General features: G+C 44.3%; 1 protein-coding gene across 7 annotated transcripts in view; it reads left to right on the top strand.

The window, feature by feature from the left end:
* The window catches only part of STARD13 (StAR related lipid transfer domain containing 13), a 294,723-nt gene that overhangs the window by 143,495 nt on the left and 131,072 nt on the right, over positions 1-20,156 (top strand). The window contains exon 1 of one of the 7 annotated variants that reach the window (XM_084506711.1): positions 3,894-4,088. The exons of the other annotated variants lie outside the window; for them this stretch is intronic. Coding sequence (XP_084362837.1) covers positions 3,965-4,088 — 124 coding nt within the window. The 5' untranslated portion in view covers positions 3,894-3,964. Of the gene's footprint in view, positions 1-3,893; positions 4,089-20,156 lie in introns of those variants that run through there. 7 annotated transcript variants of the gene reach the window in all.

Below are 20,156 nucleotides of genomic sequence, written 5' to 3'. Positions count from 1 at the left end.
CTTGCAACATCAGACTCGGGACATTTAGCCCGTGATAGAAAACAAATTCCAGAGTTGTAGGACCCCCAAAGAGATAAAGATCATTGCCAAGGCTATAAATATTACTTGATGTATGTATATCCGGCTGTCTGAGCTGCTATTTGAAGCTACAGAAGTACAACATCATTTGTAGTATAATAAACTTCAAGAAGCTTCATTAATTTACAGTCGGTTCTTGAGGACTTTAACGTATTGTAAAGTTTGATATTGTGCTGATTAGCATCAGATTGCATCAGGGATCCTGTACCACTAATTGGTTTCGTCCTTGGTTCTGTTATTTCTTTATAAGAGATATAAGTTGAGGAGGTTGTGTCCATCGAAGAGCATGCAGTAACCAAGGTTGTGCTCCTTTCGTGTTTTCCTATGCAAGACATTCCTGGGTTTGTTTTTCGACAAGCAGACCACTCTTCTGATGTGGTTAAACTAACACAAAATGCTGACTCTCCGTAACTAAGGTCTAGAGGAAAAAAAAAAAGAAAAAAAAAAAAAAAAAGGAAAGAAGTTACACTTTTCTTGTAGGCTTTCAGTGATTTACAAACGGCAAACCAATAGGTTGTCATCTCTGGCTTTCCTTAGGCCTGATTCTGTTCTTACCAAATGCACGGGAGCTTTTGCAGTGACGTTATTAGGACTGGATCAGGCTGCATAATGGAAGCTGTAACAAATTAAAAACACACTGCTAATTAGAGGCCAGATTATTCTGTAGTATCAATTAACTTACCATTTAATTACCATGGTGATTGGGAGGAACTATAAATTGCTAAATATATAATTAGAACATCAGACTTCTGTGCCACAGTGGCATCAGAGCACGGGTGTAATTAGGTTAGATTTTTTCACAACATTGTACATGGTTGCATGATCTCCAGAGACAAATACCACTGTCATTCCTGCCAGTATTCTGTTATCAATGAGAAGAGGCAAATATCATAGTTCAACTTCTTTTAGGGCAGCTGGGAACTTTCTCCTTTTCTCTTCATCATACACATTGTTTTTGTTGCAATTATTTTGAACAGAACCATCTTGGCATAACTAGCATGAAGCAGGAAAACTGCTCTTTTTGTGGAAAATGTTTTCTCCCCTCACACCCACCCTCCCCAAAGGTTATCCATCTTGTTTGGGATATCAGAAACTTCCCAACTGTGGACAAGAGCTCTGATCAGTTGGTTACTTGTGAACTTACCCAGCCGATGAAAATGTGCGGAGGAGGTCCAGAACATTACCTCTTAGTCATGCTTCCTAACATCCTAAAATGCAGTGAAACATCTTTGACCTGTGAGTGATCCCTAACACATACCTTTCTTCTAGCAGGTTGTGTAGCACAGCTTTTGTTGTAACTGCTGCTATTAGGTGTAATACATCAAAAATACCTGCACTGGTAACTCGACTTCGGAACAGCTGACTGTGATTAGAGACGTATAATGGGAATGGGCCAGTTGTTGCATGAGATATTTTCTCATTACTCAATAGCACTGTTTTCTCAGGGGACAAAAGCACAGTATCTGGTTTTGCTGCTGGATTTAGTTTTCCACAGTAATGGCAAGTACCTGGAATTAGTAAGATTTTTGTCAGTGCCTGCCACAGAGATCAGTCTAGGCTTACCAGTTCTGTTCTGCTGCTGATTATGAAATAGAGCCATATCGCTGGCATTTATCTTGGTAACCTGCGGTGAGATAACACGGTATTAGCAGTTGCTAGTATCTCATTGCTAATTGGCCATTTTCAGTAAAACTAGATGTCTAGGAACATCTTTGATAAAGGAACGTCTTCAAAGCGGTATAGAAGGGAAGAGAATATCTATTACTGTATCACCACTTTCTGGCCATTACAGAAAGGAACTGAAGAAATGAAGATGTATTTTCCAGACAGATTGGACGTGGTGAGAGGGCACCTCCAAGTGTGGCTGCCAGAGGACCACTTTTGGAGGTTACAGTGCTGTCTGGCACGGACTGTAATCTGTGGGCAATGACACAGCAATATGGACAAAAACCTTTAAAACTGACGATGTGATTTCCTATCTAGACCGTGTCACAGCTGATATTTATATGGCAGCTGAGCAAGGTATCAGAAATCAGTTGCTTGTCTCTACCTGGTTCCTAGCAGACAGGAGCACACGGCAGTGAACAAGCACTGAGTGTTACATACCATTAATGCTGTATTGGTAGGGAGCTAAATAAAGTGAAACAGAGGTCAGAAAGCTGATTTACAGGGCGAAAAAGCTGATTGTAGGAACCGTAATCCTCTCTCCTCCCATTAACATTAGCAGGTGTTTGCTCTGGATCATAGGATGTGGAGGTATTTACGTAATTATGCTGTCCTTCTGCCAGATGTTGGGGGCATCTGGCCCTAGAAGAGTTTGTCCAGTCAATTGTAGGATGCTGCAGGTTGAATTGCAGAAGGATGAGTGACATCCAGTATCTTTACAAGTTCTGTAGAAGTACATCGTCACTACCATATTACATAAAGTGCAGTAGCTTAAGAGGAGTCTTAAGCATTTTAAGAACAGAGACAATGAAAAAAAAAAATCACATCAGAGAATAGGCAAAAGACATCAGTAAAACTGAGTGGTAATATGGAACACAGCTGTGTGTTTGCTTGTAGTTTGTATGGGTATTGCTGACATTACAGCGACAATTTTAATTTAAACAAGATGGGGATATCTGTAATGTTTAACATGATTGCTTCACCAGGGTATTCAGCTGTTTCAGTGCATGGCACTCACTTTAAGGAACATCAGCCTCTTCATTGCACATCACAGACACTCTGCAAAAATAGTAAGTAATAAATAATGGTTTGCAACTGAATGAAATTAAGCCCCTATTGTCCTTCCCTGCTATCAGACTCTCTGCTGCCAGTAATGCTGGGAACCATCCGCTCCATGGGCGGCCAGAATAGGGAAAGGGCAATCATTACAACAATATTTCCCAGATCCCAGAGGAAGGAGAGGCCCCAACTTGGTTTCCTAAATGGGGTAAGGGCGCTGGTGTTGCTCTCTGGCTCATCTAGGGATGGAGGAATCGGAATTCCTTTTTGTCTGCAAATGTGTGCAAGAAGTGACTGCCAGAGTTTAGTTATGAAACCTTTCAGGAGGGCAGGAGCTTGTTAGCGAGGAGATAATGAAGGGGGTATGGGAGGAATGAGGCAGGGGGAGGGAGGCAGAAGATAACTGGGTGGAACGGAAAGTGGGAAAGAAATGGGAGAGACTGCGCTGTGAGGAGAGTGGCTTTGGTGGAAAGCTGATAAACAGAGACCTCAGAAAAACGATTTTATTCTGCTGAAAGTACCGTCGGGGGTGAAGTGGCTATTACTACTTCTAGAGAGAAAGATAACACACTGCGAGCCGGGTTTTCTGTCACCTTGTTGGGGCTGAGTTCCCTCTGCCACCCCAAGAGCAGCAGGCCCGGCCATCGCTGGTGGGCACCAGAGGAGGAGGGCACCCGGGGCTGCAAGCACCAGCCCAGGCTTGGGTGCAGGCTCACGGGGCGGCTGGGACCCCACAGACCCCAACCCAAGACTCCCCAACCCAAGCAGGGTTTAAAATTTAGGCGCAGGACCACCTAAACTTGACACTGGGGCCACCGAGGCTGGGTGGTGCTTGGGGACACGGTGCCTGAGGCGAGCCCGGGGGGGGCGGCCATTTCGCACCAATGGCCGCCCCCTCACGGACCGTGCCGGCGGGCATGGGGCCGGGGGGGGGTCCCTCAAAGGGGGACGGACCCCCGGGGGAGGGGCACCTTCCCCGCCCCACAGGGGGAGGCTGGCGGTCGAGCGGCTGCCCCGGGATGGGGGCGGGCGGCGCTCAGGTGCTAAGGGGCGGCGGTGAGGCGGGCTGCGGCGCGGCGGGGCTGCCCCGCGGCCCCATGTGGCCGCCGGCGGCGGCGGCGCTGAGCGGGGCCGCCCGGGGCGGCATGAGGAGGCACCGAGGATGAGCAGCCAGCGCCGGCCGGGCAAGGCGCAGCTCCGGCGGTCGCTGAGCGAGCAGCTGCGGGACTCCACCGCCAAAGCCTGGGACTTGCTGTGGAGGAATGTCAGGGAGCGGCGGCTCGCAGGTCGGTCCCGCCGCGCCGCGGGGCTCGGCGAAAAAGCCGAGGAAAAGGGGAAAGGGGGGAGGCACCTGCCTCGGTGCTCGGGGTTAGGGCAGGGAAATGCAGGGGGTCGGCTGCCCCGCCGCGGGTCGGGCTCACCCCCGTGTGCCGTCGGCTTGCTGAGGCACCGGCAGGTTCAGGTGGGCTCCTCGAGGGGGTAAAAACCCTAAAATCGCCCGGGACAAACGCTGTGCTTCGTTACAGGCGCTGTCACGGCTCCAGGGCACCTGAGTGCTCTCGAGGCTCGGGCTCCTGTCCCCAGGTGGAAAGCAGCGGGACGGAGCAGGTGCTCCGGGAGGTCGAGGCACTCCTAGGGCACTCCTACAGCAGCAGCACCCCCTCGTCGTGTGTGTGTGTGGCTGGTGTATTTGGGTAAAACGCCTCTTAAATGCAAAGATGTGGAGGGTGCGCAGCAGGGCGAGGGAGAGTTGCGGTGCTGGGAGGCGATACATCAAGATTTATGAGCAGAGTCGCGTATAATGAAGGGTAATTTGTTAAGGCGGATTCCTCTGCCACAGCCCCCAGCGCTGTTAGGAGCGTAGCGACCTTGCCCAGGGCACCGTGACACGCTGGTGTTGTGTAAGGCGAGGGGAAACAGCGCAAGGTGTGAGTGCCTACAGCACAGGGCTTCGTGTGGACATGCAGTTAACATAAGGGGCGTAAATTGTGTAGCAATTTCAGGAAAATGAAGTAGAAGTGGGTATCTTCACTAATGAGTTACCAAACTAATTAATTCTGCGGTGTTACGGTTACCCAAAATATTAATCCGTCTTTGCGTGTGATCTGCTTATCCCTATATTAAAAGCAAATGCCAGCAGACATCCAGCAATGACACTGTTTGGCTATTTTTTAATTTCTTTTCTTTTTTGGTCAAAGACAACTATTGCTTGATTGAGCAAAGGACCTGGGCAGGCTGCCACAAAGCTGTAGCCAACTTCTTAAAGCCACTGTGTATTAAAATTGACGGTGTCAGACGTTTTGGTTAAGGTGGACAGAATACTAACGTCCTGGGTTTATGGGCTGCCGTAATTTAAGTGCTGTTCATGATACATGTGTCCTTTAATTAAATGAATTATGTGACAGCATTACAAAATGTGTACAAATAACATCTGTTGATTCCAAGTATGTTCTGTAATTCGGATGCTTTTGTGTCTCAGGGATTTTTGTCCTTTCTATATTTATTTGTCACGCTGGCTCCTGTAGCTGCAACACATATTGGTATGCCTCTTCTTCCAACTTCCATTAATGGGACGGGAGGGGAATTTAAATCTAAACACATCTACGTGTGTTGTCTGGCTTGCTGGTTGCCAGAGCAGCTCCTTCTCCATTGCAATAGATCCAGTCCAGCACAGGTAGGAAGTTGTACAAGTTCTCTCTTTTTTTCCCGAAGTTGACATCTGTGGTCCAGCCCTGACAGTCAGGGCAGCAGTGTAACCAGTGGCTGGTTTTTAAGGATAACCACCAAAACAAAAAAGTTTTAACCATCTCAGTGTGCTGTCCTCTACCAACCATCAAGACAAATAAAGGCTTGCAATTAAGTCACTGTTGTGATAACAGCTTTGCCAGCACTTACATAATTACTCTCTTGGTCTACTTTACTGTTCTATTTATTTGTTAAAGTTGTGCCAGTTGCCCAATGTATACCCACAAAGAAAGCATGTACGGGACAGCTACTGCTTCTTTCACAAAAATCCTATCTCGGAGGTTGTAGCAGAGCTGGGAAGTCTCCAGTCCTCCCGGTGGGATCAGCACTGGGTGCAGGGCAGGCTGCTCAGGGCTTCCTCCAGTGTTCCTTGGGAGGATCCTCTGCAGGATCTGTGTGCTGAGGGGTGCAATACACAGCTGGGCAGCAGCAGCAAGGAGCTGAGCCTTGGCTGGAAAAAGGAGAGGGCTGAACCTTGGTTCTGCTGCTCTCAGAGGGGCAAACAGCATGGCTGGGGTGCCGTAACAAGTAAGTGGTGTGTAAAAAGACCACTACAAAGTGCTTCTACCCTTCCTCCAACCTCTCATCCTTTACAGCGAGGAGTGAGCAGTCAGGTCCCTGGTATGCTCCTGGCTTGGGACTGTCGCACACTGTCTCATGTTCAGGCTGGAGCTGTGGTTCCGGGCAGCTCCCAGTCACCCTTCCCGATTCACTGACCTGGATTTGTTTATTAAACAGTGGGTGTACCCACCGCTTTGATGCAGATGCCAGCCTTAGGTTTTCTGTGCTTGCCATAATTTTTGCAGAGGTGGTTCAGGTGCTGGTTATATTCCTGCTATGCTTATGTTTTTAGTTAGGATTCTCAAACTCATTCCATCCCTAATACGCTCGTTTTTACGTCAGTTCAAGATTGGGAACATGAATTAAGCTGATAAAAATTGTCTAATGCACTAATTCACAGTTTACTATAATTTTAAAGAAATCTGCCATGAAATAGGTTTTTGTGGCTTTTTTGTTGCTAGCAGAACGGAGCAGCTTAGCTATGATGAAACACATAGTTTCTGCCTATTGATTGGGAAATGAACCAGGATGTAACTCTCTTGTTGGAGTGGGGCCCTATTGGTCTGAAAACTCACATTAAATACCATATTTTAGTGTTAGGGTAATTCTGGACCACTATGCTATTATGGGAATTTGGAACTCGACTTACACGTTTAACAAACCCTTTAACAATAATGACCCCAAGGTGTTCCTGAGATCACTACTGAAATCTCAGTCACCTGTTACAATAAAACACAACAAGCCCAGTTATTACATCCATTGTATGTGGATGGTATGTGGAAAAGTACTCTTTCTGTTGATATACGCTGAAAAATCGGAACAAATATAGGGTTTATATCGGAACAAATATAAGGTTTGAAGCTCAGGACTTCACAGTCAGGTGATGCCAGAGGTAAGGTTGCCTGTTGCTGCCTTGCTGTCCAGCCTCCTTACAGAGGAGGACTGTATTTAATGGCATGATCACATCCCTTTTTTTCACAGAACTTTCTCCCTCATTCAGTATACAGGGTAACAGTCCCCATTGCGGAGACTGTCAACCTAAAGCCTGCTTCAAATTTAATTTCCTTGCTGAATCTTGCATACTTCATGCCATTAACGTTTTAGCTGTATTCCTAGAAGTTGTAAGGCTATGTTCCCATTTTACAGAGAGGAGCCAGAGACAAGATGAGACTAAACTCACCAGTATCAAAACCTGAGTATTAGAACTTGAGTTTTTAGTATTTTTTTTCCTGTTACAAATACTTTAATACTCAATGGCTCCCAGTGACTCCTATTGCACAATAATCATGCAAATCAAGTTTCCAGGATCTAATTGTGCTAAACTCATGGCATAAGTCACATTTCCTGCCTGTCTGGACAAATTTTGTATGAAGTGACTTGCTGCAAATGAGACAGACGTGGGCAGACACTCAGGGGCACCATTTACTTGGCGTAGTCTTAGAAACACCATTTTTTCCTGCTTGTTGTCTCCCACCCTTCCCTGCCTGCCTTCCAATAAACAGAGCAGGAGTCCTGCAGCAATTGGCGTAATTAGCTACTACAGGACTGTGATGAAGGGCTGGATCATTGTCCATCATCAGACAGGGAAGTTTATGTGAAGACACTGCCTGGTGTGATCTTGGGCAAAGATCAAAAAAGATCAAAGGTCCAAAGATCTTGGACCGCACTCAGTTTGGGGCCCGGCCATTCCCCATGCAAATGGAATTTGGGGAAAGTTTTCCACGGGTCTTCAATGGTTTGCTCAAAATGGCATTTCAAAGTTTGATAAATTGGCCAAGTTTGGGCAGATTTTTCAGACGGGTACCAAAATGACTCCTTGAGCCTTTGCTGTGGTGGGTGAAGCACTGGTTAATCAAGTAAGAGGAAAATATATGGTGGGTCAACGGAGCTTGGCCTGAAATTATCTTGGAAGTGGATGACCTGCAGCATCAAAAATTGTAATGGGAGCACGAAGCAGGAACATGACTTAAAGAGAATTTTATCCTAATGAAGCCAAAATTAAGGCCTTTAAATGGAACGGTTTAGAAAACCTACACTGTGGGCATCCTTAATCAGTCAGGAAGATCTTACACGCTGATCTGCAGCTACAGGTATCTCTTCAAATGTGACTGAAATGCATTTATGTCAGAGATGATACTGAACGTTAGCTGAAGCAGGATAGGAAATGGAGGATAACTTGTCCAGCTGAAATCATTGGAAGGCATCATGAGGCAGAAAATAATTACCACATCCAGAATTTAGCAGAGACATCAAGGCGATTCCCCCTCTCCTCCGAAGAGTGATCTGTGTTTGGTTTGTGGGTGATTGGGTTTTTATTGGGCGCAAACAGTCAGGTGTGAGTTTGTGATTTTGGGAGTCTGTGCTCCCTGGCACGAGCAGAGCCGTGGGGATGGGGGAAGAGGAAAAAAAAAATGGTGGTCAGAAGCAGAACTAAATGAATTGTAGCACAGATTTTGTTATGCCAGTGTGGAGCCAAAACCTGCCACATTTCTGAAGCATGTGAAAAACCTGGTGTTTGTTGGGGTCAGTTGGGTGTGCACGCTTTTATGTTCCTTTTTAAAGCGATGGCCGTGTTTTCAGAAAGCCAAGCAGAGTCGTTCCCTACCCGTGCACCGGAGAGCACAAGATGCCGATTCTCGCGTATGTTGATAAGACGTGGAAGTGTAAGCTGCCCCCAGCCCTACCCCATCAATGGGAAAAGACCGTCCTTTGTCAAGGAGAAAAGCAATGAAAGCTGTTCTTTATTTGGGACCGAGTGCTTCGGGGAAGAAAAAAAAAATGACTTAGGAGCGATTCTTTTGGTTTGGCGTGCCAGGAAATTTTCTGTGGTTGTATCAGTCCCGCAGACAAAGCGATAGCCAAACAAGTAGTCGTTAATCTCGGAAATTACATTAATCGCTGTATCCACGCAGTATTAACGCTGGGAGGGCTTTCTAGGTGAATTTCTGTGAAACACGTAGATGCCTCTCTGTGCGTGCAGGCAGTGGCCGTGCTCTGTAATTCCCCTGTCCTCCCCGAGGAGCAGGGCCGGGGCTGCGGGCGGGGGCAGAATGCCCCCATTGTGAGCCCTGCCGCCGCCTTCCCATGACCCGCGGGAGCCAGGAGTTAATTCCAGAAATACAATTACAAAAATACCAATAGGCCTGGCGTGCTGAGTGTTTCTCTATCAGCGGGAGGTTGTGCTCCCCACAGCCTCAAAATTCAGAGGGAGATGTGATTTTTTTTTATCCCTGCTTCTTTGGCTTCGCTGCCGTTCACCACGTGAGACCTGGAGCGACTCTGGAGGAGCTGCAGAGCATCCGAGAGCAACAAGAAAACTAATCTTCTGCTTTTACATCTAATACACAACTTCTGTGTGTGAACGAGTCCTGCTTCTATCAGAGCTATACCACAGATTATGTTCCTAAGGGAAATGCAAATCCAAATTTGATTGCTTAATTTCCTAACATGAAGCCCAAAGCTCTGCAGATAAAATGGCAAAGCAGGGCTGACAAGAGGGATGGCCACCATTTGGATCAGTCAGTTGTGGCTTAGCTAAAGAGGAAAAATTCTTGATAAATCTCACTTAGTCTGGAGCTTGGGTGTTCACTGGTCTTAAAATCATACATTAATCTTTAACATATATTTTTCTAGAAATTTACGAGGTCAGTCCTGTTTCCACTACAACTTATTTATGTTTGTTTATTTTTGTTACTGACTTTGTGTGGCTCCTTAAGCATCCACTTAATACCAGTCATGGCGTACTAAGTTACACATCTTTTCAGGTATTTCCTACAAGCTGTGCTCTATTTATCTGTATGACTGTAACTCTAAAGGCCACGTGTCATCTCCCCACTCAAGTGACTTTATTTACAATACTAACTATGCTAGACCATTCATACGGACCATTTATATCCACAACAAACTGTGAGCTGCTAAGTGAGTACCATATTAATTCACATCAATACAGCCTCCTGGATGGCTGGCCAGCAGGCTCCTGAACATGAGAAGTTCCCGGACTCGGGATGGCCCAGCAGGCTGGACTCTCATCCTGTTGCCTTCCAGTCACATCCCCAGCACGATGGGATCTTCAGTTTCAGAAACCAGCGAAGAGTCACTTCTGCAGTGAGTGTGGTATCATTGCTTTCTGTTTGAGTGAAAAAAACCTGAAACAAGTATTCCTTATTTTAATGTTTTTAAAAGTAGTCGCTCGCAAGGGTTCTGAGAATTTGGATGACTTCATGGTTCAATTTCTGTAATCGTTGCTGACAGTACCAGAATGGCCGTGTTGCAGAGCAGTGGGTTGACGTACATTTGTCTTTCCACATTTGGTATCTCTCATTTATCTTGTGAGACAAATGTGCTGTCTTGCTCTTCCTATTTTCGTTTTTCTTTTTCCTGTCATAGCATGGCCAGTTCCTGCAATGTTACGTGTCGTGATTTCTTTAGAACGTTATCAGCTTGAGTCACAACTCATTGAGAAACCCAACTTTCAAGTGAAAGTATATTTTACTTTCAATAAATGCGAAGTTCATTTAAATATCAAGTTTGAAAGGAAAAGCTTGAAATTCTGAACTTCAAAAAAAAAAAAAGAAAACAAACAAAACATCCTGATGTATTCTGTAGAATGTCACAGTTTTAAGCCAGCCTTGTGATTTTAGAGAGGTGGTACCTGTCTTATAGGTCTTAAAAAATGAGTTTGGGGAATATTATTTTCAATTACTTTCAATTTGGCTGATGGTTTCTTTTGATTATTACAGACTTAAAAGTAAGGCAGTGTAAGAGGCCTCTTGACTGGCATCGAGCATCCACACGAGCACCGCATTTCATTGGCTCCTCGGCATGTCCTGTTTACAGCTCGAAAATGAAAATATTTTGACAATCACACCATCCTGGTGCAGCACATACTGCAAATAAGCAAAGATTAGATAGATACAGAAATGAGCACAGTAAGTAACTGCGCTTGGTACAAAAAGGGATCAAGAATGTTTGCAATTAAGTGTAATTGGTTCAAAGAAAAAAACAAACTCCAAAAAATAATTGACTTAATGTAGGTAATAATGTAAATTATTGTTAAATACTCTGCCAGTTGTTCCAGCAGAGGGCAGTAATTTACATACAGTAAGTTCAAGCAGTATGGGTGTGCAATATGCCTGGAAGAACACTTAGGCACAATAACTGGTTTTATTAAGACAAGGCAATGTTCCAGGCTTACTGAATGTCTCAAGTACAGTGTGCCATCCTGGAGGTTTACTTTCTGTTCTTCTGCAGCAGGACTTAATCACGTTTAATTACACCAAGATTTATGCAAGTCATACTCAGCTCACTTGAGTAAATCACCTCCACGTGCCCCAGTGCTACATGCAGAGGGATGCAGCACATGCCCTCAATTTGATGCTACAAAACCCCACGACTTGGGGACTGACACAGCTCTTGCATTGTTTTGGGCACTTGAGGGAAGGAAAACATGCCAAAAAGGATGTTAGGATTGCAGGATAAACACTTAAGGACTAAAAATGTGGATGCAGCCCCTCTTACCTGCAGGGTGTTCATCTGGAGCAGTGTGGACAAAGCAACTCCACATCCTTTGGCCTGGGGTCCTGAGATTACTTACAGATCTAATGTATTTAGCAATGTCAGAGCAGCCCCAAACTCATCGGAGTTAAAATAAATAAATAAATAAATAAATTCAAGATGCTTTCAGCTAGAGCATCAACCAAACCTAAAACATGCTCTGCTGTACAAACTTATCAGAGAGAATTGTAGTTCATCATACAATTTAATCAAGATACCGACTCTCCCCTGCTGATGTTGAACAGTGAGTACCATAGAAGAGTTGTGTTCAGAGATCATTTTACAGCTCCAGCAGCATGCTGTAATACAGTGAAAGGGGAAGCACTGAAACTTAATTTTATTTTTTTTTAAGCTGCGACAATTTGATTCCTAACCTATTTCAAAGCGAGTACCGTTTAAAATTCCTGCTTAAACTGCAAGTATTTCTCTAGCATTAATGCTCATGCTGTGACTTGAAAGGTAGAATTCAAGCTCTCTAATTGCTTTAATATATTTCAGTGAGTACTTATAGGATCACATTAAATCAGAAAACATGCTAAACTGGTGCAGGGAAAAACATTTTTGAAGGGCAGGATGCTCCTGAACTTCTGACATTTTGGTTGTCTGCACCTTAGGGTGTTAAGGATCAAAACAAGGTGCTTTTCAGGGGTGAAAGTGCTGCTGGTTGGGACCTACCTGACTGCAGGAGGAGGACATGACTTAGAGGCATCCTAAGATTTACCTGTGAAAGTAAGCTTTGATGAACGTGCACAAAAATAAAAAGAGGTTTGTGAATCCTACTCACTTAGAAGGCTGCTGAACTGTGTACAGTGTGTCACCTGCCTTAGTGGCAATCCTGTAAATACTTAAATAATTTGGCCCTGAAGATAAATTCACTGATTGAGAAACAGCTTTCTGAATTCCATCAACACTTGGCTAATTTTCCTTGTTGAAGATCTGAGCTAATGCAGGGGTAATCAGTGTCCTCTGTTGGTAGAGCTGAATGAATGGCATTGGTTGCCCCTGGGAAGGCTGGTTTTGGGGCTGGAGGGACTCATGTCCCAGGCTGTGATGAGACAGAAGGCACTGCCCCTTCACAGGTCATTTAGTACAGTAGCATTTTAAAGGAAACAAAAGCTGGAGTATTGGTTTTGTTACAGAAAGAATTTGAAGGGAAAATACCTTCAGCACAGGAACATAGTTCAAACATACCTTGTATATGTTGGAATCTGAGCTAACAGCAGCTTAAAATGTCTTTGTTTGGGCTTTTTTCACGGCAGTCTGAGAAGAAATTCAGGGTAACTGCTAGCTCCAAGAAGGGGATAGCTTGAGGGAGTGCTGAAAGAGAGGTCAGAACAGTATTGTAGCAGGTGATACCTCTCCGTCAGAATGCTGAAGAATTATATTTAGGGCTGGAGAAGAAGAGATCCTTAAGATTTGGGATTCACCTGCAGTTGGTTCATAGCTTGGAGTTCCCAAAAGTGTTTCACATACATATTTAAGGTTTGGAGAAGTGGGACCTGAACATCTATCCCAACACACTGTTTTTAGGTTATTTTCAATGTAAGCCTCATTCCTCTGGTAAAGACACCTCCTTCTCCCTGCACCGCCCCCACCCATCCTGCTCTGAATGACATGCTATGTAATAGCATATCCCGAATAATGCTGTAGTAAATTACTTGAGACTGTGAGTCCTTTATGTGTCATTTTACTGTTGAAAGAATATGAGACTGGCATCTCATGGTTTTACTCATTTTAAGTGGTCTCTTTAACATAAGGACAGATTTTATCTAAATAAATCAATTTTACAGGGAGATTTCAGCCACTGGATTTGTAGTAAGAAAGAACTTTTTATTTATGACATTGGAGAGACCACAGCTGGGAATGCACCCCTTAATAGACTCAGACAGATGGATTCTGACAAGTCTGTGAACTATTCACGCTCTTTTCTAGCAAATATTTTGCAGCAATCCCAACTTGCAAATGCTACTTCAGAAACAAATATGGGGCTCTCTGTCTCAAAGTGCAAAACAAAAGAGCGACAAGTGACTTTAGAATACTGTGGATTGAATACCTATGTGGTATCCTCATGAAATTTAGGAAGGAGTGCTTTTAGTGGACGGTAGTTATGCCTCGATGGTAAATGAAAGTATTAGAAGGATTGTATTTTTGTAGATGTAATGACGTTAGGATTTTCAGCAAAGGTTGGCACCACTTTTTTGGTGAAACAAAAGTATTTTCAATTTGTAGAATATTTGTCCATTTGTGTTTTCACTGAAATAGAGTAAATGCACATCTTCAGAATAGCTGCCTCAGTAAAGCAGCAGAAATAGAAGAAAATGATACATCATGGGCAAGTACTAAAGGAGGTGGAAGTTACAAGAAAACTGAAGGGAGGAGTATTTCTGTGCAGTGGTGTTGCTACCCACTCAGATCACGTCTCTTTGAGTAGGACCAGTGCCTGGCATGCATTATTCCTCTTCAATTTTTAAACTTTAATTTGTAGTTTTAAAATCTTACCAAACACGGCTGTATTTCTCACATCGTAGGAAGGTAAAAATGACAGCTGCTTCTTCTTTTCTACGTTATTTATTACTTCATTCACCTTTACCATATCTTCTATTACTTTTCTCAATTGAGATTTTCAAAGCCTCATAATAGCCTTGAGCCCATCAGCTCTCTTTGAACAGACTGGGAAATTGCATAGCCAAACAGACACAGCCAGCTTTCAAAATGTCAGTAATCTTCATTAACATACATAATTGGACGTGGACGTATGTAGCCTGAACCTCTGGACCTGCCACGTGGTGAGGTGGTTGGGGTTTTGCCCAACATCTTTCCTGGGAAGAACTCTTACAGCTTTCTTATCAGTTAAAAAGTTGAACCTTTTATATATTTTTATTTTTTTTTTGCCAGTTACACTAACAAAAATATACAGCAAGCTCTCCAAACCCAGCAGGAACACTCTGGAGGCTGTTGTAAGGATGGCTTCCGTCATCCTGACTTGACTCACTCCGTCACTTGATGAAAATTAAGAAACATTAGTTCCTAGAAAGCCAGAAGCACAGAGTTTTACATCAGCATGACAAATATGTATTTTGGTAATTACATTTGCTCCCTCTATATGTCCCTAAAAATTCCAAATGCTTTTATTTCAGAATGAGTTTGATTCTGATAATTTGATTATGGCCTTAATTCAGCAGAGCAGTTACCTACTATGTAAGGTTAAACAGAGCTAAGTGTTCACTTATCTGGACTCATCCGTTTTGTTACACTTAACCTCTAAACCAACAGCATATTCTTTTTAAAAACGGTATGTATGAATTCGGTGTGGTAGGATGCATTCATCAGAAACTGGAAAGTACCAGAACATCCATATTTCTGATGTATCGTAAAGCAGAGGCTACTGTAGCTAATCTGATTCAAATGGAGATCAAATAAATTCCAGAATCTAGGTTAGAAAAGACACCACCAGATAAAATTGACTCTGCAGCATCTGCTTTGTTTTATACAAAACCATAAAATACGTAATTACGGAACTGCCAGAGCTGCTTCTTTTGAAGGCATCCTAAACAACAAGGACATCAGGACAAGTGTTTATCAGGCCAAGGCAGATAGATTAATTGTGGCATGGCAGCCTTCTAAAGAAGCAGTTTCATAGGGATTATAAAACAGCTGGGATGAATTGTAGGTGGGAACACCAGGATCCACAGAGCTGCTGTAAATCTCTGGATTCTAGGTCACGGCAGAGGCTACAGCACAGAGCACTCGCTCCTTCACCCCTTCTTGTTGCTTTCTCTTAAGGCTCGTGGCTTTTAGAGGGCTGCAACGATTATCTCCTCTTTATGGGGAGGATCAGTTGGTGCAAATGCTAGGGATCCTGAAACCGGGAAGCCAGTTTATTGCTGTGACAGATCAAGCAACACATGGAAGGAAACAAGACTTTCTCCAGAGACAGATTAAGTTTTTGCCAAGGCATTTTATTGAAATTTTGGAAAATAAACAGGTCATTAATTGGGTCCAGATTTAGCTACTGCAAATAGTGCAAAGATGTTGCAAACCAGATGCTTTCCCCTATTTGTTTTTACAGCCCTTTCTATTTGTGGATGCTCTTATTTAATGGCTTGTTTCTCTAATGGAGGGCATTGTTTTACACCGGACGTCTCGTCTCTCAATTATTTTTGCCAGTAGATGCCTGAGTAAAATATATATGTCCACAGTGTTTTGGGGGGAAAAAACAGTCAGCAGTAAGCCAATAAGTAGGAAATAATTAGGAGGAAGCTGTGGAATATGGTGGTTTTTATAAAGTCAACATAATTTTTTCCTGGATTCCTCGGCATGTAGCAGTTTTGAGCCTTTGTCTATGCAAACAGCTTCCTGAGACTTGGCGTGCCAGTGGCGGTGTGACTGCAGCCCACACCAGCATCTCACGGGCTTTTCTGAGAAGTGTGGCACAGGCACTGAGGTACTTGCCAGCCCTGGTGCAGCGCGGTTTCCTAGCCAGATCTCCGGATCAAGGCTGGCTCCCCAAAGGGGAAGGCAGCAGCCATGCTTCCTTTCCCACTTCGGTTTCATTTTGTCCCCGGAGTAGAGGCATTGCATTGTGCTCAATCCACACAGCGTGATTCATGTAATAAATATCACAGAGGGTGAGAGTCACCTGCCCTGGCTGAAGGCAGCAAGCACAGTGGGGATGCCTTCTGAAGGCACTGAGCTGGTTGCACTGGGTCCTTTGCAGTCAAGACAGAAATGAGGACCTCCCAGAGCAAGTCCTGTCATCCTGAAGTGGTTGTTGCAGGCAAATGGGGTGAATTGCCCTCCGGGGGTGCTTGTTTCCCTCCACAATCCCAGCCAAGTGACAGCACCGAAGACGCCTCCATAGCACTGAAAAGCCCTCTGTTCACCTGCCACCTGAGGGCATTTGATATGGAAATTGGTGAGACACTAGCATCGCAGGAGTATGATTTTAGGGATTGTTGCATGCAGCATCTCTGGCTTCGTTTGGAGATACCTGCTCGAGTAAGCGAGGCAGCAGAACGAGCTGACGAGGCGCCTGGGACTTCAGTGGCCCTTAAAGTTAGTAACGAGAGCTGCATAATTTTATTTTTACTCCTGACTGGTTCATCTAAGCAACAAGAGCAACAGCCATATGGATTTTTAGATTTCTTACTGCATGTTTTAAAGTGCATTTTGGAGCTTACTTTCCAAACTATTGTTTAGTTATCCGATGTGTGAATATTTGTTGCACTTGGTATGGTCTGTCAGCCTGAGGTAGGTGCCCTGTTCTTCACAGTAGGTGCTAGTAGAGACTTATGAAAGAGTAGAAGGCCGTGGCAAGTTTATGGTATGAGCTCCTAGCTTGCAGGGTGCAGTGAATAGTTCTTTGCTGCTGTTGTTAACGAGGCTGCCAATTAGAAACAAAGTAAGAGGGAGGTTTACAACGTGACTGTGCACTTCCTAGCTGAGCTACACCTAAGCTGGTGAGACACCGAGTCTGTTTCCCGTTTGTAATCTCTTGGAAACGTGTAATCCTTCGCATCACAATTACTATTTTAAAAAAGTTATTTTCAAGTCATTCACAGGTGCCTCCCTGTCACGTGGACTTTCACTGGTCTGAGCAAAGGAGGAGCAAAGTTTATTTTAAAAGCAGTACGGGTTTATTAGTGGTTTGGAAGCAAAACGTTCAGAACGCTCTTTGGTTTTAATTTATGGTACAACCTATTATCTTTGGTAGCGTATTATGAAACAGTGAGTGTGTTATTTGTCATAAGTTCCACGGGACGTAAGAGGGGGAAAATAAAGACCAAAGTACCTGAATCGCTGGTTCATTCTTTTGCAATCTGAGTGTACCGTACATAGAAAGAACATGAAGACCAGTTCTCTTCTACACCAGCACAAGTCCTGAACAACTAGAGGGTGATCGGTGGTTTCTGGTTTGGTGTAAAAGACCTCCGCAGCAGAATGGTCCTTCGGGTTCCACTTTTAGCTTAATTTCACGTCTTTGTAGCATTTACCTGGCAAGAGAGAAAATAAATAAATAATCAGCAAATGTCAACAGGACCAACCTTTTTCAGAGGTCAGGTGCAACTTCAGTTCTGCAATTTTTAGTTGCCCAATTTGAGGTACTTCAAAGAGGTCTTATGCTCTGACGCCTTGAAAGTCAGAGCTTTGCGAGTGTCATGGAAAATCGACCCAAGATGAGTAGTTCCTTTTGAAGGTTTTGGCCAAGGAATTTTTCCAGTAAAACTACATTCCATAAACATGGAGCAACACCTTAAGTAGACAACAACAAATGAGGAACACTGCGGGTTTGATTTGAAAGAGAGCTGTATATTCAGAAAGTGGGTCGGGGAGGAAGCCTGGTAGAGAGGGACTTGAGAGGGTGCCAGGACAAACAGTGGGTAGACGGCAATATTTTCATCACACTGGAATTGAGATAGTAAAAGAGAAATTTGCTGCTGGGATGGAGCTTATCAACCAGCTCTCTTGGTCTACGTATTTTGAACAGAGGGGGAATCAACAGAGGAGAAGAAGTCTTGGTAAGTGGCTGCTGGAGGAGGGGGGAAGGATGTGCAGGTAGGTGCAGGGTTAGAGAGGGGAGAGGTGGAAAAAGAAAATGTGCTGCAGGGCAGTACAGCTGACACGGGACGCTGCGGGGGGAGAGCAATTCATGCAATTTGCATTGCTGCAGCACGTCGGGCTCTGGGCTCTCCCCGGTCCTTCCTACTCACTGAAAGCATTTTCCAGAGCCAGGCTGTGGGGAAGGAGAGGAGCAGGCTACGTGCTCTTTCTCAGGAGAAGCAGCGTGGTGGCTGGCAGGGGAGCCTTGTGAAGCCCTCTCCTCTGCATGGCTCCAGCTGTTTGGCAGGCTTCCACTCTGTAAAAAAAAAAAAAACACCTGCAGCTTGTTGGCCAGGATGACTTTATCCAGTTAGATAAATGAGCTCTACGGTGTCCATACAGTGCATTGCAAACTGTGAGTGAGGAGAAAAAATAAATAAATAAATACAGGTTAAAGAAATGGAAAGTTTGAGTTGTGCACAGCACAGTTGGCTGCAGGCAGGCAGAAAATCCTGATGAGTTGACTTGCCCAATTCATGAATATCTGTTTACGTTTTAAACCGTTCCACTGCTGATTTATGGTGGAAAGTCTGCCAGGGCTTATTTTTTCTTTCTTAGCAGAAAAATACTTATAACTTTATGATACTCCTAAAACTCCTGATATTAAAAAATAATTATTACTTGGGATTGAAAGCCAAGGGGAGCATGAATTCTGTTTCAGACATACAGGGAAACTAATATACTCTTCAGAGCAATTGATATAGATTACACTAATTTCTAGCTCTGGGGGAGGGATAAGCGATACATGCATGTCCCCTATTTTCCCTAGCTCCTGTATTTGTGATGATGCCATTTAGGCACCAGGATGGCAAAAATTCTGCAGCCAGCTTCAGTGTCATGTTGGGGAGTAGTGACCAAATTCACTGCTCGTCCATATTCCGTTCTGTGCAGGACCTTTCCTTTGGTGCTGGGATACTCAAAGGAGTAATCAGGGGCAAGGAGGAAAACATCATGCACACCCTGGTCTTTGGGGCACATGGCACATGGATGGACTTCAGCTCTGTGCTGGATTCAGTGCCCTCACTCACCTTTGGAGCAGCAGCACGGGACTGCCACGCGTCTGGCCAGGGATGGTGGCAGCCACGAGGCTGAAGTCAGCTTGGTTCATTAGGGAGATGGGAGAGGTGGAGGAAGAAACAGTGGCTTCTGCAGAGCACCTCCGTGTGTGCCTGGCTGCTGTCCAGCAGCAGAGCCAAGACCCGGCATTGTGCTTGGTGCATTTGCTTTGTAGAGCCGCCTGTGCAAACACATCCTCTGTGTTACGCAGCGTTCATAATACCCAATAGCATGCGTTTAATAATATATTGGGAAATCTTTGTCATGCTGCAAGTTTAGGCAATAAGCATCTCGTCGGAAGGAACACACTACAGGTATAGGGCCATTTTCAAGGGTATTTACTTTCTCCTTAGCTGATTCTAGTGCCACTAGAATTCCACCTGCCTCCAGGGAACTAATGTTGCTTATAAGGAAGATAAAAGTGCCTACAAACCTATACATATGTTTTTTATATTATTATTATTATTTGTTTTTGTTACATATAGATATCAAAGCAAGGCAAAGATTACTGTTATCAGTTAGGAAATTGGTATGGAGACAGGTTATAGGACTTCCCCAGAGTCTTACAGCAGGTCATTGCCTGATCAGCCTGCCTCATTGGACCCAAGAGCGAAGCATGGATATTAATGGTTTCAAAGAGCCTGGAGATTTTCTGGACAAAATCACCTTCATGCTCCCATGCACCAATCCCATAAGTTTAAAATAGGGTTGCCAGGTGCTGTTCTGTGTTCTGGTTTTGTGTTTTTCTTGTTTGCTTGTTGCTTTTTTTGTCAAAATCTAACTTTAGCATTCTCCCTCTAGCACAGACAGATGAAAAAAAAAATCCTCGCTCAAAACCA

Source organism: Aythya ferina (assembly GCF_964211825.1).
Source record: "Aythya ferina genome assembly, chromosome: 1".
Classification (NCBI taxonomy): domain Eukaryota; kingdom Metazoa; phylum Chordata; class Aves; order Anseriformes; family Anatidae; genus Aythya; species Aythya ferina.
The sequence above is the reverse complement of the archived record's forward strand: the minus strand, read 5'-3'. Positions and strand labels throughout refer to the sequence as shown.